The following is a 27593-nucleotide window of genomic DNA, read 5'->3' on the forward strand; positions in this document are numbered from 1 at the left end:
GTTTTGAGATATCAAATAGTGCCTAATTTATGTTATCTGAGACGGCAAAGGCAAATGAATGCCCTAATCAAGGCCATCTTATCAACGCTATTATGTATATAACAGTATATATATCTTAGCCAACCAAGTACTCAGTTTATCGACTAACTCTTAGACGAGGATGAACGGCTGGTTTGACTTAGGACCGACAGTAACAACCAGGTTTCGAATCTATACGCTCCAACCCTGGTGGCCCGTGAATGCATCACGGTCGGCTACGCTGACCTGTACACAACGGTGTCCATACTAAACTCGTCCATGTCGTCTTTGATAAACATATATCAGGTGGTATTATGCCTTTGATATCAAAGTTTCCAGTTGTGGACAAAAGTCTTGATTTAAGGCAGAAAGAATGAGTTTTAGTACTGTACTGACGCCTAATGGTGAGTGGCGCAGTCAAAGGCCTTCTTGTGCAAATTATAGATCTTTGAGTCGAGTTTTTCTGATATACTGTAAGTAACTCGATTCTTCGTTTTGCATTGTATATCCAAAACTATTAGACTTTACCATTTCTTAAATGATTCATAGATATTTGATATGAATGATAATGTATATTACAATAAATACCAATGTTCATAAGTGTGGTCATTTGTCTCTTGCACTTAAGTGATCATATTGTTTACAAGACAAATTAAGAACAGAATTCACCTCACGATCATTAATTACTTACAGGTCGAGGATTCTGGGGTACTATGCTAGTGTATAGCATATTATGTGATATCTTTAGATCTTTAGATCCTTTTACTGCTTGTAAGGTTTTGACTTCTATCAATCTTGCAGGTAAAACTTATACTTAATGATTTCTTTAGTCCCGCGCATAAATCTCAAACTTATCACCATGGAATGATATAACTCAGGATATATTCACAGAGTAACAAGTTGATGGATAACCTCGTGAAGTTGTCGGTCTGTGGTATATATATCAGGGTCTGTGTAGTTTCTGTGGTTAATTTTCATCAGTTTGAGAGCAGAGATACTCCTTGTCTGAAATCAAACAAATATGTGGGCCAAATGAGCTTGGATATACTTAACAAAATATGGAAATGAAAAAATCAAATTTTACTTTTCTGATTTTGTGAAGGATATTGTTACTTGTCTTTAACCACATTTGGTCTTAGTTTCTCCCACACCAGTGATAGAGACGATCTGATAGTCCTGTACTCTAATACTTTTATCAAACATAGCCAGTTAACATAAGGAACCTTCATCTATGTTTATGACATATTTCAAAATTTGTTCCGTACATGGCGTGTTCCAATGTCATTCAATTTGTAGTGTCCCCCAAACCACTGCCTCTGATCATTGGTAATATGTTTGTACTTCATACATTTACTGTCGGCTCCCCTGGTCTATATCATATGTTATACTCCCTCAGTGCTGTTATGTGCACCCCTATAATTACACTATGTAAGTTAATGTTTATGACCAGAGGGTGGAATTCTTGTAACGTTCATTGAAAATAAAAAGAAAAAGAGTGTATGTTTTCCCTTTGCGCTAAATATAACGAATGCACTATTTACTTTTCTGATATATCATCATTTCAATAGAAAATGACTTTAGTGTAAAAGAACACTGTAGGAAAACTCAAAGTTTATGTTTTCGATATATTTCATGCTTATTAAGATCTTTAATCAATCCATACATGTTATATGATTTTCCACATCCAGATCAGAGCTGATTTAGGAAATAGTTCACGGTTTTAAGAAAATTAAACAGCATTTAAGAGTTTCTATGAATGCTCGGAGATAATCTTATATCAAGTGTTCCAAAGAAAACAGGTGCAGATTTACCAGAAATTACCATTAAGGAGAGACTGAATCTAAGACAGCCGTCCTTCGGGTCTACGTCTAACATTGCTCAACATTTTTCACTGTTGACAGTCATTTCCCATAATACGTTCAGAAATTCCTTCCTGAAAGTCATGATTTTTGGTCCAATCTTAAGACATGTTCTTGGAATGTAATTAGAAAAATTTGTATGAGTCAGTAAACAGACAAAACAGACAAAGCAGACAAAGCTTGTTGCTTTTAAAAGAATTACTGATGGACAGTTTTCCATGATTGTGGTGGGTATGTTGACGAACCAATTTGTATACAGTCAACAAAAGTATATTCATCCAACACGAACATTAAAAGCGGAGGAGAAAATGATTACATGTGATACAGGTATGGAGGAGACCCTGTTATGACCGATGTTGTATAAGAGTGTCAGATGATATCTTTTCCTTAACTGTGCTGTGTATACCTTGGTCCAGAAAGGTCAGATATAAGAGGATTAGAAATAATTAAGCCATTCACTATACATGGAACTGGGAGCGCGCGAATGAAAGTCTTTAAGTATACTGTGGCCATGTAGGATGAATATATGACAGAATTGTAGTGTTTGTACGGCTGCGACGCAATGAAGTAGACCATAAAAAAGTAGCGGTCATTGTTAAGGATTTAAGTATTTCACAGATGAATAACAGGTCGTTGAATTTTGATCATATGTAATGTTGTACTGTGTTTGAGAACGGAAGCATGAACATAGAAGTGAATAATTATGAAGGGCTGTGTTCTTCATGTAAAACGTTTTGTTTATTTTGCCACACTGGAAATAAGATGCATGTTTTCTTGAACGGACGGGAGGTCCATTTGTTTGATCCGTCCCCAGAAAATGTTATATTGGGTCTGTTTACATCGTGTTCATGTGGATAAAGCAGTTGTTTTCAAGCAGATTTGATTATCATCTTTGAAGGCAATGTTACTGACTTTTTTGAAATCGATAAATCATATCATTTCCTTAAGAAGATAATCAAAATAAGAAAATGTTGCCTTCCATCCGCGATGGAGGACTTTGTAATGGTATTAATTCGGAATATCACATGATTCTATTTTTCCTTGGTAACATCAGGGGACGTTCATTAACCGTTCCGGTATTGTATGCTGTGTGGGTCGTTCAATTACCTGGAGTGTGCAGGAGCTGAGGGGTGGGTGCTGGAAAATTGACTAAAATGTGTATATGTGTGTAGGATGGTGGAGGCACAAACTGATGCTTGAGTTTGTTGTTAATGTTCCTGCAGCGGATGGTGTGACACCATTGAAATTTTAACGAAGAGAGCCATTGAAATTTACTCTGCACTGTGATAATGGAATAATTATAATTACTCTTTTCGAGTGTCCCACCGTATGTTTGAGGTTTTTGACAACAGTACCAGGGCTCCAGTGGTGGTCCAGTGGCACATATATTAACCACATCTAGTTTAATCAGGGTGAGTTGGAAGGGATGAATTCAAGTATAGGAAAGTTATTTCAAACCAAATGAAATTTCCATAGAAAAAATCTTGGAAAAGAAGGTAAGTTTTTCTTTTGGATGCTTATGTTGGGTTGTAGGTCTTACTATGTTCGCATATTGGTTCTGAACTTAAAGTTAGTATATATAGTACAGTATATATGACACAAAATCTTATTGTTATGTTACGCAAGAGAACGTCGTGTACAGCGTGCTGTAAGGGAAAGGCATTTTGTGCTAACATTACACAAGAAATTAACGTACATAGTGCTCCGTATTATATTGGCAGCACTCAAGAAAACGTTGTGTTAGTGTATAAAGTGTTAGGTGGATTGTAGAGGTTACAAGTGATGTGCCTCCTGGGTCCAGGACACAACCACTGCTCGTATCCCCTGAGGCCAGGACCAAATAGTTATCTAAGGAACATCTGCCTAACTGTAACAAGCTCTGTATATTGCCAGCTAAAGTGACGCTGACCTCTTGCTATAGAGGTGTGTTGAATGATGAAGACAATACCCAAGAGGAAAACTGCTCTCTACATGATCAATGTTTTGAGTTCAGGGAAGGCAGCTGTTGTTGATAAAGTTACCAGCCTGCCACTCTAACGCTGATGCAGCTCTGATCGGTAATGGTGATTACCATGCTCATATCATCCATGGTGTACAATACAACTCATAGTATAGTAAAACTTCATCCTCTCCAAATAAAAGACTAATGACGGGTTTTTGGGTCATTTCCTTTAACTGACTCCATGGTTGGCTCTCAGTAACTGTCACTAACCTGTTGTTGAAAAGAAGGGGATGGCTTATATACACGCAACCATTGTGTTAGTTATCCCAAAATTAGTCTTATGATGGCTTCTGCATAAATATTGTCGCCATAGAAACATCCTCCAGGCTGCAGGACACAAAATATATCCCGTTGAAAAAATGAATGCGATCACTTGATAATGTACTTTATGTATCTCTGGTAGGCAGTGCATAGCAACTACCAGCAAATGTGACGCAGTTCATCTGTGCCACATGTGATGACACACATGTTTATGGGTGATTATTTTTACTAAAGTAATATTGCATAATTAAGGCAATATCAGGCTTTACTACCTGCAGTTTGATTTACAGCTGCCAGTACAGTACCATTTGATAATTCAATCAGAGGAAATGATTCGAACATTTTCTAATGTGCCACAATGCATGGTATAATTTCTGATGATTGCTCATGATAATATCAATGATCTAGTATCAATAACGATAATAGATTTTCCTTATATATCATCGTCACCGCAAACTTTACTGATTAAATTTTCTGCGATATGAGCGAAGGCAGAACGGTGCGTTTGAAACATTTACTCATGTACCTGTTTATCTCTTTGCTTTGTTGATCTAACTATGTAGCTCTCTCTCTTTCCTCTCTCTCTCTCTCTCTCTCTCTCTCTCTCTCTCTCTCTATATATATATATATATATATATATATATATATATATATATATATATATATATATATATATATATATATATATATATATATATATATATATATATATATATATAGAACATACAAGCCTCAAACAGCTAGGATCGAACCCGGGACCCCACTAGTAATAATGATCAGCTTTTCTTACCGTTTCATGCTCTGCTACATCGTTGATCTGGCAGCGGAGTGCGGCGGAGGCGCCGACCTGGACGGTAGTTAAGGTGTTGTTGGCAGTTAGGAAGCGAGCATTAGTTAGTCTTCGGGGAGCTTCCTCCTCGTATGGCCCCAGTAGCACTCGCGGGTCAGGGGTCCACAAACCTGTACCACAGAATATGATATTAAACACCAATGTTGATGTTTGGTAAAGACCATATGTTACAGTATCAAATGAAAAACAGAAGACAAATACTCTTACAAGACTATTGGAAATATGATCTATTTAAAGATGATAATTACCAACTGGTGTATGCGAAGGCAATTTTCATTGCTAGATAGAATATTAAGTATTTTGTATTTGCATTATGGAATGCAAAGTGTGACATTCATTACATATAATGATCAAAACCTGATAGAAAATCCAGTGGACTGAAAATATATTGGCATTTTAAGACCTAGTCTTGTGTATTTGAGCATAGTAGCTGGTATATTCATATTCATTCTACTTGCACGAGGTGAATTCCTGGAGATTTTAGATGCCTTAAGAAGATAAAACTCTGTCAAGTTCTGACCGTGTGAAACTTCAAGAGCCATACAACCATAATGAAGAGATTTCGTGAGATGACGACCTGAATGAGCTGAGTCAGAGGTGAAGGGTAAAGTTCCCTGGTGATACGACTGTGTATGAAATAAAGCAGGAAATTAAGAATGAGTCAGTGAAATGTGTGGGAGTTGAGATTACAAAAAACTGATAATATAGAAGAGGGTAAGGGAGGAAAATGTGGACCAGGGTGTGGGTAAAGTATGTCTACAGAGATGTGTCACGGTCTTCACATCTGGGGAAGATTTTACACAGGACATCTTGCTGTTAACAGTAGATGGCTGTCGCAAATAAACTGAGGAAATGTGTATACTCAAAAGCCAGGCAATTAACAGGTTCACATCTCTGCTCTGGAAATTAAACCCTTACTGGGTTACCCTCCCGACGTGTGGCGCTGAGATGAACCTCTGAACACCTAAATGGAAGTAATTATGGATATTCATTTTAGCGCCTCAACTGCCCTCACACTCTGCTATAACGTACAGCATCACACAGTAACTCCTTAGATACAACCATTGTTCGAATATGATAATGGCTGATGCCATTGCTCTTAATGAAGTTTATTTTCCTCTGTGGATGAAGTAAGGTATTCCTTTCATCCTTTCATCACTCGGGCTGGAGTCTCATGACAACACCGCAGCTATACTAGTGTTAGTCTTTCATCTTGGTAAACAGAGTTATTTTCGAAAACATTTCTATTACGAACGACCTATCTTTTTTACGCACTTATAAAACAATTTTTGCTCTCTCAGTGGTTGTGGTCCATTACCCACTCGCCAGTGTGTGGACAACACTGCTGAAACAAATGCTCAGTTCCTCTGCTTTTTGTTTTATGTTGGAGTCATTGTTATCTACAAGGCAGTTCCTTACGTCGTTCTCTGATGAATTGCCCGGACTAACTAGATGAGTACTAGCAAGGACAAGACATTTATACATTTGGTGAGGGCGAGATATCTTCCATTTCCACTGTGGTATGCGGGTAAGAGGACGAGAGACTCTTGTTAATAATGCTGGATCTAAGACACTTATATACGGCTGTAGCTCTGCTGCTTATGGAAGGATGATCTGCTCAGAGTATGCTGTGTTTCACACGAAGGTCACCCTGGCCCTGTGTTGGCTTAGTCTGATTCTAGTGTTCCTCGAGTTACTTTAACCCTGTAATGAATCCAACTGATGACTCAGTGGTAAGGAAAACTCCTCTCTCATTACCTTTTTCCTCTCTCAAATGATCATTAACATTTGCGTTAGGCCTTCTACTACATTGGTATAGGAGACAACATACCCTTTCAGCTGTAAGGTGAGGGATCGTAACCTTGGTATATCTCTAATAAGTGAGACATAAGGTAAGGTATGTGACTACTGAGAGTGTGACTCTGACATGTCTCTATTGACTGTGCTAATGCGGCATATCTCTATTCAGCGTATGACTGGTATGTCCTAGTTGAGACTGTGACTCTGACATGTCTCTATTAGGGTGAAAGTGTAGCCATAGGATCTTTACTTCACGTGATAGTGTAGGGATGGCTCGTTAGCTGTGGGGAAGAGTGTAGACTTGTCTAACAACCCACAGAGTAGTATCTTGGCTTGATATGTTAGCTGCAAGTGAAAATGTAGGTCAGGCATGTCAACTACGGATGTTTATGTGTATGCTCTGTGTTTGATCTTTTCATTTCGGTATTTGTTGTTTGAGAACATTTGCATATATATATATATATTTTTTTTTTTTTCCAAAAGAAGGAACAGAGAAGAGGGCAAGGTGAGGATATTCCCTCAAAGACCCAGTCCTCTGTTCTTAACGCTACCTCGCTATCGTGGGAAATGGCGAATAGTATGAAAGAAAAGAAAATATATATATATATGTATGCACATGTACATGGTTCATGCTGTCTGCCCTTATTCGTTCCCGTCGCCGCCCCGCCGCGCATGAGGTGACGGCCCCCTCCCCCCCACATGTGCGCGGGGTAGCGCAGGGAGGGGACAACGGGGGCCATATTCGTTCACACTCAGTCTCTAGCTGGGGATAGGGGAGAAAGAATACTTCCCACGTATTCCCTGCGAGTTGTAGAAGGCAACTAAAAGGGGAGGGAGTGGGGGCTGGAAATCCTCTCCCTCTCGTTTTTTTAATTTTCCAAAAGAAGGAACAGAGAAGGGGGCCAGGTGAGGATAATCCCTCAAAGGCTCAGTCCTCTGTACTTAACGCTACCTCGCTAACATGGGAATGGCGAATAGTATGAAAGAAAAAAAAAAGATATATATATATATATATATATAAATATATATATATATATATATATATATATATATATATATATATATATATATATATATACATATATATATATATATATATGTATATATATATATATATATATATATATATATATATATATATATATATATATATATATATATATATAATCCTCCCCTCTCTTTTTCTTTTTTTTCAAAAGAAGGAACAGAGCAGGGGTCCAGGTGAGGATATTCCCTCAAAGGTCCAGTCCTCTGTTCTTAATGCTACCTCGCTAATGCGGGAAATGGCGAATAGTATGAAAGAAATATATATATATATATATATACGTATATATATATATATATATATATATATATATATATATATATATATATATATATATATATATATATATATATATATATATGTATATATATATATATATATATATATATATATATATATATATATATATATATATATATATATATATATATATATATATATATATATATATATATATATTATTTTTATTTTTTTTATTATACTTTGTCGCTGTCTCCCGCGTTTGCGAGGTAGCGCAAGGAAACAGACGAAAGAAATGGCCCAACCCCCCCCCCCATACACATGTATATACATACGTCCACACACGCAAATATACATACCTACACAACTTTCCATGGTTTACCCCAGACGCTTCACATGCCTTGATTCAATCCACTGACAGCACGTCAACCCCGGTATACCACATCGCTCCAATTCACTCTATTCCTTACCCTCCTTTCACCCTCCTGCATGTTCAGGCCCCGATCACACAAAATCTTTTTCACTACATCTTTCCACCTCCAATTTGGTCTCCCTCTTCTCCTCGTTCCCTCCACCTCCGACACATATATCCTCTTGGTCAATCTTTCCTCACTCATTCTCTCCATGTGCCCAAACCACTTCAAAACACCCTCTTCTGCTCTCTCAACCACGCTCTTTTTATTTCCACACATCTCTCTTACCCTTACGTTACTCACTCGATCAAACCACCTCACACCACACATTGTCCTCAAACATCTCATTTCCAGCACATCCATCCTCCTGCGCACAACTCTATCCATAGCCCACGCCTCGCAACCATACAACATTGTTGGAACCACTATTCCTTCAAAGATACCCATTTTTGCTCTCCGAGATAATGTTCTCGACTTCCACACATTCTTCAAGGCCCCCAGAATTTTCGCCCCCTCCCCCACCCTATGATCCACTTCCGCTTCCATGGTTCCATCCGCTGCCAGATCCACTCCCAGATATCTAAAACACTTCACTTCCTCCAGTTTTTCTCCATTCAAACTCACCTCCCAATTGACTTGACCCTCAACCCTACTGTACCTAATAACCTTGCTCTTATTCACATTTACTCTTAACTTTCTTCTTCCACACACTTTACCAAACTCAGTCACCAGCTTCTGCAGTTTCTCACATGAATCAGCCACCAGCGCTGTATCATCAGCGAACAACAACTGACTCACTTCCCAAGCTCTCTCATCCCTAACAGACTTCATACTTGCCCCTCTTTCCAAAACTCTTGCATTTACCTCCCTAACAACCCCATCCATAAACAAATTAAACAACCATGGAGACATCACACACCCCTGCCGCAAACCTACATTCACCGAGAACCAATCACTCTCCTCTCTTCCTACACGTACACATGCCTTACATCCTCGATAAAAACTTTTCACTGCTTCTAACAATGATATATAATGATGGATAATATCTTTCAGTTAATAAACGAAGCACACATGTAACCTAATTGTATGTAAACAAAATGAGGAATATACGAGACATTTATCTATCTTCATGTTGACGTGAGGCAGCGGATGTAGGCGATCAGGCCCGTCTGTAGCTCTCGGTATTAACACAGACCCAACGAGCATCACTGTTGTATTGTTAAGTTATCATCGAGGCATCCTCTTCTTACCATCCCTCCAAGGGAAAAAAATCGACAAGTTAAAGGTTAGTGTCTTTTGGTATTCGGTTTTCGTCGTAACACAAACACTGACGAAATCATGGTCACGTATCGTGGTGGAGCAACCCCACCTGCAACTGTTTCGGTCAGAAATCGTTGGTATCGAAAGTTAAGGTTGTGACAATTGTTTGGTTTTTGTAAGTGTAACCGGTTGAATGGTGAGTCAGAACTCGAGGAGAATATGGTCATCATATTCACTCACTGAATTTCAACTGAAGATGAAGTAATAGATATCTAATTTCTTCGTTATAAAATTTAAAGACCCAGTTCGGCAGCGGTGAGCAAATCTGAAAGTTTTTATGTTTTTGACATCCCAAACCGTGAAACTCAGATGTTTGCTGGCTGGTATAATTTTAGGATGAAAATAAACATATCATCATTCATTAAATAGGACCGTGGTGTTAACACCTTCAGCTGAGTGGCACTGTCATCTTCCTGTGATATTCGAATGGAATGACAGGAGACATGTCCAACACATCCGAGTTCCTCGTAACTACAGTAGGACGCCACAAACTGCGTAGCGAAGAGTCACAGGCATCGTGTCAGGATGACCTCGCACCTCAGGTCATGCACTGACGAGTCTATTAGGACGTCACATGTTATAGTAAGTTACATTGCCCAAGGACGTCAATCGTTACAAGAGAAGATAGAAGTCCATGTATGTTAACAAATTCAAACAAATCATCTCCAGAGCAATTTGTTTCATCGAAGTATATAAACGAAAACAGAATGCAGATGAAAACATTTAACCCTCAACATGTCACCTGACGAATAATAATCCATCATTATAAAGCCCAAGTGGACAACGAACCGCCATGAAAGAAGGATGGAGATAGTTGCCATTACAATAAGCAGAACATCATTGCGCTCAGGCTCACATTTCACCTGTCCCCTTCCAACCTAAATAGAATAGTGAGACTGGCAACATATATACTGTATGTTTATACTGTATGTTGCCACTATGATGAAGCTAGACACATTTATTGATTTTAGGCCTCAACGCTGAGGTAAAACTCTGCGTTAATCTAATTTCACTTTTGTGTTTAAAAATCTTTCTTTTAATCGAATGAGAGATGATAGGGTAAGAGAGACGTCTCACAATAAGAAGAGCATGGTTGAGTTTGTCGGAGAGACCAGGAGTTATGACAGTATTAGAATCTGGACACCAACAGATCTGACAGACTGTAAGGTGTGACATTGTTTACCAGACTGAAATAGGGTTGATTGTGGATCTAGGCAGTGACAATACGGGTAGAAAATAATCCTCTAACATGAAACCTTTAATATATATGACGGTAGGTCTAAGATGATGAACAATAGGTTACGTCTCATTGCCCTCATCTTGCTCCCGTATGTAGAATCAGTGTCATTTCACATTTCAGGACACTACAGACAACCAAACTTTTGGCTATGAAGCCAAATAGATTAAAACAAGAGTATCATACTGTGCTTGTGTTTAGTAGCGATGTACTTCGGCAACATAAGGTCACTTTTACATTTTCTGATAGAGTCATTTAGGAATACATTCCCCAAACAAATTTGATAACCAAAAGTTGGGCGGGCATGTCAGTTTTCGATGTCCATCGTCGTATATCTCATCTGAATCGTTCGGTCTTTACAGACATATGTGCTACGAAGGAAATGATATGGCTGAGCAAAAATGAATTTCAAAAACATTTTGTCACAATGCAGACTGTGGTATGGTTGTGTGGTATGGTTGTCTTCTTATGAATGCAAATGTTATATTATATTACCCATCTCTCTCTCTCTGTCTCTCTCTCTGTTTGTCTCTCTCTCTCTCTCTCTATCTCCCTCTCTCTCTCTCTCTCTCTCTCTCTCTCTCTCTCTCTCTCTCTCTCTCTCTCTCTCTCTCTCTCTCTCCAAACAAGCCAACAGTAGGTGCACAGTCAGTATTGCAAGAGTCAGTAATAGAGAACCGATAAGATTCATAGATACATCGATAATAAAAAAACATATAAGAAGTGGGATAAGACCCTTAGTAAACGCAGATAGGGTCCCGAACGTGGATGACAAAAGCATATCAACAACCCTGAAGCTGTGACACGAATTTCGAGACAGTGATGAACAGCACACACACGATACCAGAATTCACCGTCACAGTTAGAGAAGTACTTACACAGCTATAATAAGGTGAAGACTAATAAAAGCCCAGGTGCCAATCGTTTCTATCAACGAGTAATTAACAACGTGAGACACGAAACTGCCAAACTGTTAACCTATACTTTCAAGTAATTTCTTTAGGGTGGAATAGTCCCGCAGACCGGAGACTGGCAGACGTCATTCCCCTATTCAAAAAGGGAAGCCGCGAATTACCTGATAATCACCATCAATTGTAGAGAGACTTCTGGAGTAGATTATGATAAGCTAAATTGTACCTACCTAGAATAACACAGTCTGATCAATGATATACAACATGGTTTTAGAAGGCCCAGATCTTGTCGTACAAACCTCCTAGAACAATCATAAATTATTCAACACACAAGACAAGAGAAAAGCAATAGATCTTAATATCTAATAAGTTCCAGAAAGCATCCGACAAAGTCCCCCACGCTAAATTGATGCATAAAATCCGGGTCTTGGAGACTAACTGTCGCACAGGAAATTGTATAGAAGCCTGGTTACGTAATAGGAAGCTGAGCAGTAATGAATGGTGAACCATCACCGAGGTCCTCCGTTACTATTGGGGTCTCACAGGGATCTTTCCCTGGACTTCTACTTTTCATCATTTATATTAACGATAATGACGTAGGAGTGAATAACCTCGTGTCCAAATGTTAAATGTCATTTAACGTCAATAAATGTCAGCAGTCGCAAGTCGGGAACCTCGATGAAAAATTCGATTATGAACTGATGGATCACAAGATAAAGGACGCCCCTAGTGTTAGGGATCACGGGGTCCCTGTCTCCAACAACTTCAGATTCTCCCAACATTATAAGGAAGCTGCCAAGAAAGCAAATGAGACGTTATGATGTATTGATACAAACTTTTCATTGAAAAACAAGGATATGATATTGCTACCATGCCTGAGTCTAATTAGACCATACCTTCAATATGTAGCTCAGTTTTGGGACCTCCACTCAAACAAAAATGTTCTTAAATTGAAGGTAGTGCAGCGAAGAGCAAGTAAATTGGTTCCTTTCTTCCATAACAAACCATATAAGGACACATTGAGAGAATTAAACTTGTTCTTCTTAACCAAGAGGCGTCTTCGAGGCAAATTGATAGAATGTTTTGAAATACTTAAAGGATTCAATAACGCCAACATTGAAATTTTCTTTACAGTAGCGCCGTCACTACCAACAAGACAAAATGAACTAAACCTTACAGGTCACTTATCTAATCCGGATTACACAAAATATGTTTTTACCGACGATGTTACTGATGCATGGAATAAGCTCCCAGAAAAACGTTGTTCTGAGCAACACCTTGATATATTCAAAATTGAGCTTTTTCTATCTTGTCATTCTAAGAAACTGAATAATTCATCTAATCTTTGCTCGTAACTTGGTGGTTTATTATGCTACCTTCTCAACCACTGATCTCTCCCTGGCCTTGCTGCGGTAACACACTATCATTGATTAACCCGTGTCACCTGCTTTGAAAGAGTGAGTAGGAATTATTGTAACATTCTTCAACATCTTGAATGATACAGAAATGGTTAGCCGAGAGGGTGTAGCTTAAGTTTCTCCTTACTATTGTCATTATAACAAAAACTTACTGGAAGCAAGTCGTTGGTGATGGGATGCGTGACATATTCATGTTCATTCTACTTTATGACTTTCCTATAAAAGATTTCTTGTAGGGTTATCATTCTTACAAAGTGTCTTTTGTATCTGCCTTCCGTCTGGCGTGTTGCCGGAGGGAGCGGAGGGAGGACGGAGAGAGGGCCTTTGTATACTATTCTTTTCCTCCACTACTTTTAAGGGGACTGCATTATTTTTTAATATTTCAAGTAGTGTTAAGGCCAGACACCTCGTGTGAACCTTGGATATCAATGGTCTATGTCTGTGTAACTCTCTCTCTCTCTCTCTCTCTCTCTCTCTCTCTCTCTCTCTCTCTCTCTCTCTCTCTCTCTCTCTCTCTCTCTCTCTCTCTCTCTCTCATCTAATCTGAAAATCAATGCGCGCTACTTGGTTCTTGGTTCACACAGTCATCGTTGATGTGATACCCTAACATACGAGGATACGAGTTGATACCACCGAGCGTGATTAATGAATTGTTTCTGTAATAACCGTGATTGATAAGTTGCCTCAACACTGCCCATTAGATCACTGGTCGTATGTCATTTTATTCCTATTAAATCACTGGTCGTATGTGATCCTTGGAAAAAGAATTACCAGCCCAAGTCGTTACAGGGATATTAGATCAAGCTCCAGCAGCTGTACCACTGGTATTCTGTGGGTATTCTAACTCTCTAGTGTCTCTTGTTATGTTCTCCCTGTAACACTAATGAATATACGACGATGCAGCATCGCCTGGTAATGTTATTGACCTGGGACATGTCAACATCCCACGGCGCCACAAGCCGGCGCTTTCACTTAGTGGTGTCTGGACATGGGAGGCACGCCAATATTACATCCCATCACGAGCTGGTCTTGCCACTAATGTGATGTTTAGGTACGAGCAACATGACAACAGTCCATGAAACAACTGCAGGAGTGCGTAATCAACACTCTCAACCATCAACAAATGTTACTCCCATATATGAAAAAAGAGACAAAAAGTGTTTAAACTACCGCTAATTAGCCTTACGTCAGTGCTAAGTGAAACGATGGAAAAAATGGAAAGAGATGATACTGTCACGTTTCTAGAACACAAAATCATATCGGACAACCAACACGGTTTCCACAATAAAAGATCCTGCCTGACAAATTTGTTGGAATTTTTAATGTTATTTATCGGAATTGGGACGAAAACGTACTGTCTATGTAGTAAATTCAGATTTCCAAAAGTCTTTCGATTAAGTACCTCACAAGCGACTTTTACCTAAACTCAAAGCACACGGAATAGGTGAAGAACTCAGTATATGGATCAGAGGCTGGCTTACTGGAAGAAAGCAGCGTGTAGGATTAAACTCTCTAACTAAAGTAAATGAAGAAAAGGACCTTGGAGTTGTCATTAACAACAATCTGAAGTACACTAAACAATGTCAAGCTGCAAGTAAGAAAGGCAAACAAATATTAGGTTTCATAGTTAAGAACTTAGATTACAAGAAACCAGAAACAATTTTCACACTTTATAATTCTCTAGTAAGACCACACCTTGATTATGCAGTCCAGTTTTGGTCCCCAGACTATAGAAAAGGAATAATTAGAGCAAGTACAGAGACGTGCGACAAAATTGATGCCATCCCTTAGAATTCTATCTGGCTTACAAAGAGAAGCTAAAACGATTGGATCTCTTCCCCCTTAAAAAAACGTAAACTGACTGGGAACTTAATCCAAGAGTTCAAAATTCTGAACAAGTTCGATAAAGTAATCATGAAAATCTTTTCGAAATACAAGATAATACTGTTACTAGAACAAATGGAACAGAACTCAAAGCTAAAAGATGAAATACGAACGTGGGAAGAAGCTTCTTTTCTTATAGGTGAGTTGAGCACTGGAATAAGTTACCGTCAGACGTAATGAATGCTAAGATTATATGTATATATATATATATATATATATACGAATAAAGTGTATATGAACGCGCACCTTCCTAGAACATACAAAGCTCCATCAGCCAGGATCGAACCTGGGACCCCTTGTGCAAGAGGCAGGCCTGCTAACCGCTAGGCTAAGGGACTGTATAATAGGAAACAACTATTCGAAATACTAACTACTCGAATACCCTTCGTCTCACTATGGTGAGCAACGGGGTCTATCGGTTGTTTCCGAACAGAACACATAGCCAGCTGAGAGCGTTTTACCGAACCTGACTGTACAACGCGGAGTTATATGAATACGAATAAAGTCTGCTTCTTGCACAAGGGGTACCAGGTTCAATCCTGGCTGATGGAGCTTTGTATATTCTATAAAGGTGCGCGTTCATATACACTTTATTGTATATATATATATATATATATATATATATATATATATATATATATATATATATATATATAATATAGTATATATATATAGTATATATATATATATATATATATATACAATATTGTATATATTTATTGTATATATATATATATATATATATATATATATATATATATATATCTATTTTGCTTTGTCGCTGTCTCTCGCGCCTGCGAGGTAGCGCAAGGAAACAGACGAAAGAAATGGCCCAACCCACCCCCACACACATGCACACACACACACGTCCACAGACGCAAACATACACACCCACACATCCCAACGTACACACTTATATACACACAGACACACATATATACACACATGCACATAATTCACATTGTCTGCCCACACTCACCCCTATCGCCACTCCACCACACACGGAATAACATCCCCCTCCCCCTCATGTGCGCGAGGCAGCGCCAGGAAAAGACAACAAAGGCCCCATTCGCTCACACTCAGTCTCCGAAACCACAGCTCCCTTTCCACATCCAGGCCCCACACAACTTTCCATGGTTTACCCAAGACGCTTCACATGCCCTGATTCAATCCATTGACAGCACGTCGACCCCGGTATACCACATCGATCAGTTCATTCTATTCCTTGCCCGCCTTTCACCCTCCTTCATGTTCAGGCCCCGATCACTTAAAATCTTTTTCACTCCATCTTTCCACCTTCAATTTGGTCTCCCACTTCTCCTCGTTCCTTCCACCTCCGACACATATATCCTCTTGGTCAATCTTTCCTCACTCATTCTCTCCATGTGCCCAGACCATTTCAAAACACCCTCTTCTGCTCTCTCAACCACACTCTTTTTATTTCCACACATCTCTCTTACCCTTACATTACTTACTCGATCAAACCACCTCACACCACACATTGTCCTCAAACATCTCATTTCTAGCACATCCACCCTCCTGCGCAAAACTTTTACCCATAGCCCACCCTCGCAACCATACAACTTTTGTTGGAACACTATTCCTTCAAACAAAAAACCCTTTTTTGGTTTTCCCGAGATAATGTTCTCGACTTCCACACATTCTTTCAAGGCCCCCAGAATTATCGCCCTCTCCCCCACCTATGATCCAACTTCCGCGCTTCCATGGTCCATCGCTGCAGAGCCACTCCCAGATATCCTAAAACACTTCACTCTTCTCCAGTTTTTTCCATTCAAACTCACCTCATATTGACTTGACCCTCAAACCAACTGTGTACCTAATAACCTTTCTCTTATTACATTTAACTCTTAATTTTTCTTCTTTTCATACAACTTTATCAAACTCAGGTCCCAGTTCTGGCAGTTTTCACATGAATCAGGCCACACGCGGTATCATCGACGAACAAAACGGACACACTTCCCAAGCTGCTCTCATCCCCAACAGAATTCATACTTGCCGCCCTCTTTCCAAAATAACTATTTGCATGTACCTCTCTAACAACCCGCATTCCATAAACAGAAATGTTAACCACCATGGAAGACATCACACACCACCTGCCGACAAACCTACATTCACCGCGACGAGAAAACCAATCGCATCTCCTCTCTCATCACACGTACACATGCCTTACATTCGATAGAAAAACGTTTTTCATTGCTTCTAACATTGATTATATAATGGATGGATAATATTCTTTCAATTAATAAACGAAGCAGACACATGTAACCTAATTGTATGATTAAACAAATATGGGAAATATACGAGTGACATATATCTTATCTTTCATGTTTGGACTTGAGGCTGCGGAATGTAGGCGCGATCAGGCTCGTCTGTAGCTTCGGTATTAGCACAAGCCAACGAGCACCACTGTTGTATTGTTAAGGTTATCATCGAAGGATCCTTTTCTTACCATCCATCAAGGGAAAACTATCGAAACAGTTAAAGGTAGTGGTTCTTTTGGTATTCGGTTTTCGTCGTAACAAAAACACTGAGAAGAATCATGGTCCAGACGTTCTCGGGTGGAGCATACCCACCTGCCACTGTTCGGTCCGAAATCGAAGTCTCGCAGTTAAGGTTGTGAAGCAATTGTTTGGTTGTTGTCAGTGGAACCGGTTGAATGGTGTAGTCGAACTCGAGGAGAAATATGGTATCATATTCACTCACTGAATTCAACTGAAGATGCATAATAGATAATTAATTTCTTCGTTATGAATTTAAAGACCAGTTCAGTCAGCGGTGAGCAAATCTGAGAAAGTTTTTATGTGTTTTGCTCATCCTCAAACGTGAAACTCTAAGGATGTTTGTGGCTCGGTAGAGTTGTAGGATGAAGAAATTAGAAACATATTCTCATTGCATTTAATAGGACCGTGGTGTTTAACACCTTCAGCTGAGTGGCACTGTACGTCTTTCCCTGGTGGGGGGATAATCGAATGGAATGACAGGATGACATGTCCCACCATCGCGTTCCTCGTAAATACAGTAGTGACGCCACAAACTAGCGTTAGCGAAGAGTCACAGCGATCGTGTCCGGATGACCTGCTACTCTAGTTCATGCACTGACGAGTCTATTAGGGACGTACACTGTTATGAGTAAGTAACAGATTGCCAAGGACGTCAATCGTTACAAGAGAAGATTAGAGTCGCCCTGTATGTTAAACTAAATCAAACAAATCTAGCATTCCAGAGCAATTGTTTCATCGAAGTATATAAACGCAAAAAAGTAATTTTTTTTTTTGCGATTGAAGAACATTTAACCTCAACATGTCACCTGACGAATAATAAAATCATATCATTATAGACCCAAGTGGACATATTACATTAGAACGCGCCATATACAATATCTTACTATCCATGGCGCGTATGAACAATATCATTCCATCTATAGTGTCCTATGAAGAAGGATGGAGTAGTTGCCCAATTACACTACGCAGAACCATGCATTGCGCTCAGGCTCACTTTTCACTGTGTCCCCTTCCTAACCTAAATAGTAATAGTGAGGACTGGCAACAGTATACTGTTCTGGGTTTTTAATTAAAATGTTATGTTGGGGGCCCACTATGATGCGGCTTAGGAATCACATTTATTGAGTTTTTAGGGCCCTCAACCCGCTGAGGTAAAAAAAAACAACTGTCTGGTCGTTAATCTAAAATTCACCTTTTTGTGTTAAATATCTTTCTTTTAATTCGCATAAATGAGAGCTGATAGGTAAGAGTAGACGTCTCCACAATAAGAAGTGAGCATGGTTGAGTTTGGTCGGATGAAGACCAGGAGTTTATATTTTGGTTTGGGGGTTTGTGGGGGTGGGGTGGGGGGAAAACAAGGTGGGGCCGAAGTTTATATTGAATTTAATCTGGACCCAATCAGATTGACTGACTGTAAGGTGTGACATTGTTTACCAGATTGAAAAAGGGGTTGATTGAGGATCTTAGGCAGTGACAATCGGGTTAGAAATAATCCTTCTAACAGAACGTCTTAATATATTGATCGGTAGGTTAGATGATGAATTAATAGGTGTTACGTCTCATTGACCTCATCTTAGGACTCCCGTATGATAGAATCAGTGTCATTTACCATTTCAGGACACTACAGTCAAACCTAAACTTTTGGCTATGGAAGCCAATAGATTAACACAAGGTATTCATTCTGTGCTGGTTTAGTAGTCGATTTGTACTTCGGCAACATAAGTGGTCTTCTTTTCCATTTTCTGTATAGATTCGCATTTAGGAAACATTGTCCCAAACCCAAATTTGATAACCAAAAGTTGGGCGGGCATGTCGTTTACGATGTCCATCGTCGTAATATCTCATCTGGTTTCGTTCGTGTCTTTACAGACATATGTGCTACGAAGGGAATGATGATGGCTGAGCAAAAATGAATTTCAAAAACATTTTGTCACAATTGGCAGACTTGTGGTATGGTTGTGTGGTTGGTTGTTCTTTTATGATGCAATAAATGTTACTATCTATTTACCCAATCCTCTCGCCTCTCTCTGTCTTGTCTCTCGGTTTGTCTCTCTGTTCTCTCTGTCGCTCTCTATCTCCCTCACTCTCTCTCTTCTCTCTCTCTCTCTTCTCTCTCTCCTCTCTTCTCTCTGTCTCTCTATCTCCAAAACAGCTCAACAGTAGGTGCACAGTCATGTATTGCAAGAGTCAGTAATAGAGAAATCCGATAGACGTTTTCCCCTCATTAAGATAGACTCGATAATAAAAACAAACATATAGAAGTGGGGATAAGGCCTTAGTACGCAGATAGGGTCCCAGAACGTGGATGACAAAAGTCATTCAAACAACCCTGAAGCTGTGACACGATTTCGAGACAGTGATGAACAGCCACTCACCGAGATAACAGATATTGTCACCGTCACAGTTAGAGAAGTACTTACACAGTATAATAAGGTGAAGATAATATAAAAGCCCAGGTGCCTAATCGTTTTCTAATCAACGAGTAATTAACCCGTGAGACACGAAACTGCCTGTTTTTAATTAATGCCAAACTGTTTTAAACCCATCCTTTCAAGTAATTTCTTTAGGGGAATAGTCTCCCGCAGACGGAGGACTGGCATGACGTCATTCCCCTGATTCGCAAAAAGGGAGATAGCCGCGAATTCCCTGATAATCACCATCAATTGTAGAGAGACTTCTGGAGTAGATTATGATAAGACTAAAATTTTGTACTACCTAGAATAGTTAACACAGTTGTATCATATGCAATATACAACATGGTTTTAGAAGGCCCAGATCTTTCGGTACAAAGTCGCCTAGAATCAGATATAAACTTTAGAGTCATACACACAAGACAAGGAAACGCAATAGATCTTAATATCTAATAGATTCCAAGAAAGTCAACCGTACAATGTCCCCACGCTAAATTGATGATAAAATCACGGGTCTTGGCAGATAACTGTAGCACAGGACATTTGTTGTTGTAGAAGCGCTTGGTTAGTAATAGGAAGCTGAGCAGTAATGAATGGTGAAGCTCCATCACACGGGTTCCTCCGTTTATAGTGGGGTCTCACAGGGATCTTTCCCTGGACTTTCTTAACTTTTCATCATTTTATTTTAACGATACTGATTCGTAGGAGTGAAATAAACCTGTGTCCAAATGTTAAAGATGTTCATTTAACGTCAATACATGTCAGCAGTCGCATACGTCGGGACTCGATGAGAAAATTCGATTATTGAACTGACTTGGATCAGTGCGTTTAACAGGACGCCCCTAGTGTTAGGGTTCACGGGGTCCTGTCTCCGCAACAACTTCAGATTCTCCACAATAATAAGGCAAGCTGCCAAGTAAAGCAAATGAGGACGTTTATGAGTATTGATCCAAAACTTTTCATTGAAAACAAGGATATGATATTGCTACCTCCTTGAGTTAATATAGGCACCATACTCTTTCAATATGTAGCTCAGTTTTGGGACCTCCACTCATAAACAGCAAAAATGTTTTATAATTGAGGTAGTGCAGGCGAAGAGCAAGTAAAACTTGGTTCTTTCAGCCATACAAACCATATAAGGACACAATTGAGGAATTAAACTTGTTCTTCTTTTTAAGAACCAAGGAGGGTCTTCGAGGCAAATTGATAGAATTTTTTAAATTACTTAAAGGATTCAAAAAACGCCAACCATTGTAATTTTTCTTTACATTAGCGGCCGTCTAACTTACCAACAAGACAAAATTGAACTAAACCTTACAGGTCACTATTAATCGGATTACACACAAATGTGTTTATACCGACGCTGTTACTGGTGCAGATGGAATAAGTCCAGAAAAACGTTGTTCTGAGCAACCCTTGATATATTCGAGAAAAATTTGAGCTTTTTCTTCTTGTCATTCTAAGAAGAACTGAATAATTCATCTTAATCTTTTGTCTCGTAACTTAGGTGGTTTATTATGCTACCTTCTCGAAACCACTGATTCTCTCCTGGCCTTGTTGCTTCGGTAACACACTATCATTTGATTTAGACCCGTGTCACTGCTTTGAAAGAGTGAGTAGGGAATTATTGACTTCTTCATACAATCTTGAATGTACAGAACAGGTTCGCGAGAGGGTGTAGCTTAAGTTTCTCCTTACTCTTGTCATTATAACAAAAAATCTTTACCTGGAAGCAAGTCGTTGGTGATTGGATGCGTGGACATATTCCTGTTCATTCTACTTTATGACTTTCCCTAATAAAAGATACCTATTAGGTTTATCATCTTACAAAGATGTCTTTTGTATCTGCTCTCCGTCTGGGCGTGTTGCCGGAGGGCGGAGGGAGGACGGAGAGGAGGCCTTTGTATACTATTCTATTCCTCCATACTTTTAAGGGGACTGCATTATTTTTTTTTAAAATATTTCATAGTAGTTTTAAGCCAGGGAGACACTCGTGTGAACCTGGATATCAATGGTTCTTGTCTGTGTAACTCTATCTCTCTCTCTCCTCTCTCTCTCTCTCTACTCTCTCTCTCTCTCTCTCTCTCTCTCCTCTTCTCTCTCTCCTCTTCTCTCTCTCCTCTCTTCTTCTATCAATCTGAAATTATCAATGCGCGTCTACTTGGTTCTTGGTTCACACAAGTCTACGTTGATGTGACTACCCTAACATACGAGGATACGAGTTGATACCACCGCGGCTGTGATTATTGAAATTGTTTCTGTGAATAATCCGTGATTGAGTAAGTTGCATCACACTGCCCATTAGATCAGGTCGTATGTCATTTTATTCCTATTTAAATCATTGGTCGTATGTGATCCTTGGAAAAAGGAAGTTACCAGCCAGTCAGTTACAGGGATAATTAGATCAAGCTTCCAGCAGTGTACATTGGTTTCTGTGGGTAGTTCTAACTCTCTAGTGTCTCGCTGGTTAAGTTTTCCCTGTAACACTAATAAAATATACGACGATGCAGCATCGCCTGGTAATGTTAGTGAACCGGGTGGGACATGTCACACATCCCACGGCGCCACAAGCCGGACGTCTATTCATTAGTGGTGTTCTGGACCTGGGAGGCACGCCAAGATTACATCCATCACGCGCTGGTCTTGCCACTAATGTGATGTTTAGTTACGAGCAACATGACAACTAGTCCATCGGAAACCAACGCTGCTAGGAGTGCGTAATCACCACTGTTCAACCTCAACAAATGTTACTCCCAAATATGAAAAAAGAGACAAACAAGGTTGTTTAAATACCGCTAATTAGCCTTTCGTCAGTGCTAAGTGAAGACGATGGAAATAAATGGATATAGCGATGATACTGTCACGTTTCTTAGAACCAAAATCATATCGGAACTAACCAACCGGTTACCACCATAAAAAGATCTGCCTGACAAAATTGTTGGATTATTAATGTTATTTATCTGGAAATTGGGTACGAAATCGTACTGTCTATGTAGTAAATTCAGATTTCCAAAGTCTTTCGATTAAGTTACCTCACAAGCGACTTTTTACCGATAACTCAAAGAACACGGAATAGGTGAAGAAGATCATTCAGTATATGGAATCAAGCTGGTTATGGAAGAAAGCAGCGTGTAGGATTAAACTCTACTAACTAAAGTCACTGAAGAAAAGTGACTTGGAGTTGTCATTAACAAAAAATCTGACGTACACTAAAATCAATGTTCAAGCTCTGCAAGTAAGAAAGGCATAACAATTAATTAGGTTTCATAGTTACGTAACTTAGATTACAAGAAACAGGAAACAATTTTCACCACTTTATAATCTCTAGTAAGACACACCGTGATTCTGCAGTCCAGTTTTGGTCACCACAGCTATAGAAAAGGTAAAGATAATTAGAACAAGTACAGAGACGTGCGACAAAATTGCTTGCCATCCCTTAGAATTTTTATCTGGTCTTACAAGAGAAGCTAAAACGATTGGGATCTCTTCCCCCTTAAGAAAAAAACGTAAACTGACTGGGAACTTAATCCAACGAGTTCAAAAAATTTTGAACAAGTTCGATAAAGTAATCATGGAAAATCCTTTTCGATAAATACAAGATAATACTGTTACTAGACAAAGGCCCAGAACTCTCAAAGCTCTAAAAGAGATGAAATACGAACGTGGAAGAAGCTTCTTTTATTATAGGTGAGTGTGAGCATGGAATAAGTTTGACATCGTTCAAACGTAATGAATGCTCTAGTTATAGGATTATATATAATTTGAATATATATACGAATATATAAAGTGGTATATGACGCGCACCTTCTAGACATACAAGTAGCTCCATCTCAGCCAGGATCGCACAGGGACCCTTGTGCAAGGGCAGTGCTAACGCTAGGCTTAAGGTGACTGTATAATAGGGAAAAACAAGAACTATTTCGAAAATACTAATCTACTCGAATTACCCTTCTCTCACTATGGTGGAGCAGCAACGGGTGTCTATCGGTTGTTTTTCCCAACAGAAACAGTAGCCAGTGAGAGCGTTTTACCGGAAGACCTGACTGTACAACGCGGAGTTATATGAGAATACGTAAAGTTGCTTCTTGCAGAAAGGGGTACCAGGTTCACTCTGGCTGATGGAGCTGTTTGTATATTCTATTAAAGGTGCGCGTTCATTACAGTTATTTGTATTATTATATTATATTATATATTATGATATTTATATATATGATATTATATTTATTATATATATATAACTATATATTATTATACTTATATATATATATATATTTATACAAATTATGTATATATTTATTGTTATTATATCTATTATTAATTATATATATTAGTTATATATTTTATATTATTTTGGCTTTGTCGCTGTCTGGCTCGCGACTGCGAGGTTAGACGCAAGGAAAAGCCGTAAGAAATGGACCACCCACCCCAACAACACATGCACACACACACCCGTCCACTAGACGCAAACATACAACCCAGCACAATCCCTAACGTACACATTATATATACACACGACAATACCTATATACACACATGCACATGTTAATTCAACATGGTCTGCCACACTCACCCCTATCGCCACTCCGCACCCACACGGAATAACATCCCCCTCCCCCTCATGTGCGCGAGGCCAGCGCCTACGGAAGAAAGACAGAACACAAGGGCCCCATTCGCTCACACTCAGTCTCCGAAACCACAGCTCCTTTCCACATCCGGGCCCCCCACACAACTTTCCATGGTTTACCAGACGACTTCACATTGCCCTGATGTCAATCCATTGACCGCCCGTCGACCCCGGTATACCACATCGTATCTAGTTCATTCTCATTCCTTGCCGCGCTTTTCAATCCGCTTTAAACTGTCAGCCCCGATCACTTAATCTTGTTTTCACCTCATCTTTCCGCACCTTTTTCCAATTTGTCTCGCCCATTCTCCTCGTTCTCTTCGCAACTCCGACACATATTCCTCTTGGTCTCAATTCTTTCCTCACTCATCTCTCATGTGCCCAGGACCCCCCCCCCCAAAAATTTCATAAAGCCCCCTCAGTACTGCTCTCTCTACCACACTCTTTTTATTTCACACCATCTCTTTTTACCTTACTTTACTTACTCGATCAACACGCTCACCACACATTGCCCTCAAAATCTCATTGTCTAGACATCCACCTCTCCTGCGCACAACTCTTGATCTAATACGCCCAAGCCTCGTCAACATACAAACAGATCGTTGGAACGCTATTCCTTCAAACATACCTTTTTTGCTTTCCCAGATACTGTTTCGACCTCCTACATTCTTTCAAAGGTCCAGGATTTTCGCACCCTTCCCCACCTATGATTTACTTCCGTTCATGTGTGGGCTATCCATTTTCAACCGCGGCAGAAGTTTTTTTTTCACCTCCCCCAGATATCTAAAAACTTTACTTCCTCCAGTTTTTTTCTCCATTCAACTTACCTCGCGCCAATTGACTTGACCCTCAACCTATGTACATAATAACTTGCTCTTATTCTCATTTACTCTTAAATTTCTTCTTTGTCATCCACTTTACCAAATCTTCAGTCACGCGCCAGCTTTCTGCAGTTTTCACATGAATCAGCCCCAGCATGTATCATCAGCGAAACGAACAATTTCACGCATTCCCAAGCTCTTAATCCAAACATGACTGCATACTTGCGCCTCTTTCCAAAAACTCTTTGCATTCTTCCTCCTTAATACACGCCATCTTATTAATTTATATATATACATACATATATATTTTTATATATATATATAATATATTAGTATATATATATCTATATCTATTTATATTATATATATAGATCTATATATTATCTCTTATGTATTAAATACTATTTATATATATATATTTATATATTATATACTTTATTTATTATATTTTTTTATAATTTTATTATATATATAAATTCCTTATAACTTTACTCCACCCCCCTACTCTCCCTATCTTAGTACTTTGTACTGTTGTGTTGTGTGTCTTTGTTTCAAATATCCGCAGTCTCCCGGCTGTTTAGCGATGTAGCGTGTTGAGAACAGAGGGACTGTGCCTTGAGGGGAATTTCCTCACCTGGCCCCTTTTCTCTGTCCATTCTTTTGGAAAATCGCCCAAAAAAAAAGAATAAATAAAAAAGAAAGCTCGACTGAGGGGAGGATTTCCAGCCCCAGCTCCTTCCCTGTTTAGTCGCCTTCTACGACACACAGGAAATACGTGGGGAAGTATTCTTTCTCCCCCATCCCCAGGGATAATATATATATATTATTATATATTACTTATATATATTATATATATATATATATATATATATATAATATAATATATATATATATATATATATATATGTAATATATATATATATATTATATATATTATAGTTTTAATATATATATTATATATAGTATTAATATATATTTTTTTTTTTTTTGTTTTTTTTTTTCCTCGTCGCTGTCTCCGCGGTTGCGATGTTAGCGCAAGGAAACAGACGAAAAGAGAAATGGCTCCAAAACCCCCCATAACATTGTACGCTACCACGATACCAAACTACGCAAAGTTTACATACCTGCACAGCTGTCCATGTTTTACCCCGGACGCGTACATGTTGATTCCAATCCTCACCGACAGCACGTCAACCCCTGTATACCACATCGCTCAATTCACTCTATTCCTTGCCTCCTTTCGCGACCGCCTGCATGTTCAGGCCCCGATCACACAAATTCTTTTCAATCTGTCGCATCTTTCCACCTCCAGATTTGGGTTCACGTTCTCTCGTTCCCTCACCTCCGACACATATATCTCTGGTCAATCTTTCCTCACCATTCTCTCCATGTGCCAAACATTTCCAAAACACCCTCTTCTGCTCTGCTCAACCACGCTCTTTTTATTTCCACACATATCTCAGTACCCTTACGTTATTACTCGATCATAACCTACCTCACACCGCACACATTGTCCTCATACATCTCATTTCCAGCACATCCATTCCTCCTCTGCGCACATCGCTATCCATAGCCACGCCTCGCAACATTAACAACATTGTTGGATCACTCTATTCTTCAAACATTACCCATTTTTGGCTTTCCGAGATAATGTTCTCGACTTCCACAACTATTTTTCAAGGGCTCCCGCAAATTTTCGCCCCCTCCCCCACCTATGATCCACCCTATCAATATGTATAATTATATATATATATACTCATATTTATATATATTTTTTACATATTTATTTATACATATATATATTTAATTTTCAATAAGAAAGGAACAGTAGGGGTGGCAGGTGATGATTACTCCAAAAAAGGCCCAGTCCTCTGTTTTAAACGCTACGTCGCTAACGCGGGAAATGGCAAATAGTTTTAAAAGAAAAAAAGATATTAAATATTTATCATATATAAAA

At 39.1% G+C, this 27593-nt stretch overlaps 1 protein-coding gene across 1 annotated transcript in view; it reads right to left on the reverse strand.

The window, feature by feature from the left end:
- The window catches only part of LOC139763918 (zwei Ig domain protein zig-8-like), a 247546-nt gene that overhangs the window by 46342 nt on the left and 173611 nt on the right, over window positions 1-27593 (reverse strand). Inside the window, exon 3 of the mRNA XM_071690362.1 lies at window positions 4931-5100. Coding sequence (XP_071546463.1) covers window positions 4931-5100 — 170 coding nt within the window. The remainder of the gene's footprint in view (window positions 1-4930; window positions 5101-27593) is intronic.

This window comes from Panulirus ornatus, chromosome 3 (assembly GCF_036320965.1).
Source record: "Panulirus ornatus isolate Po-2019 chromosome 3, ASM3632096v1, whole genome shotgun sequence".
Taxonomy (NCBI): domain Eukaryota; kingdom Metazoa; phylum Arthropoda; class Malacostraca; order Decapoda; family Palinuridae; genus Panulirus; species Panulirus ornatus.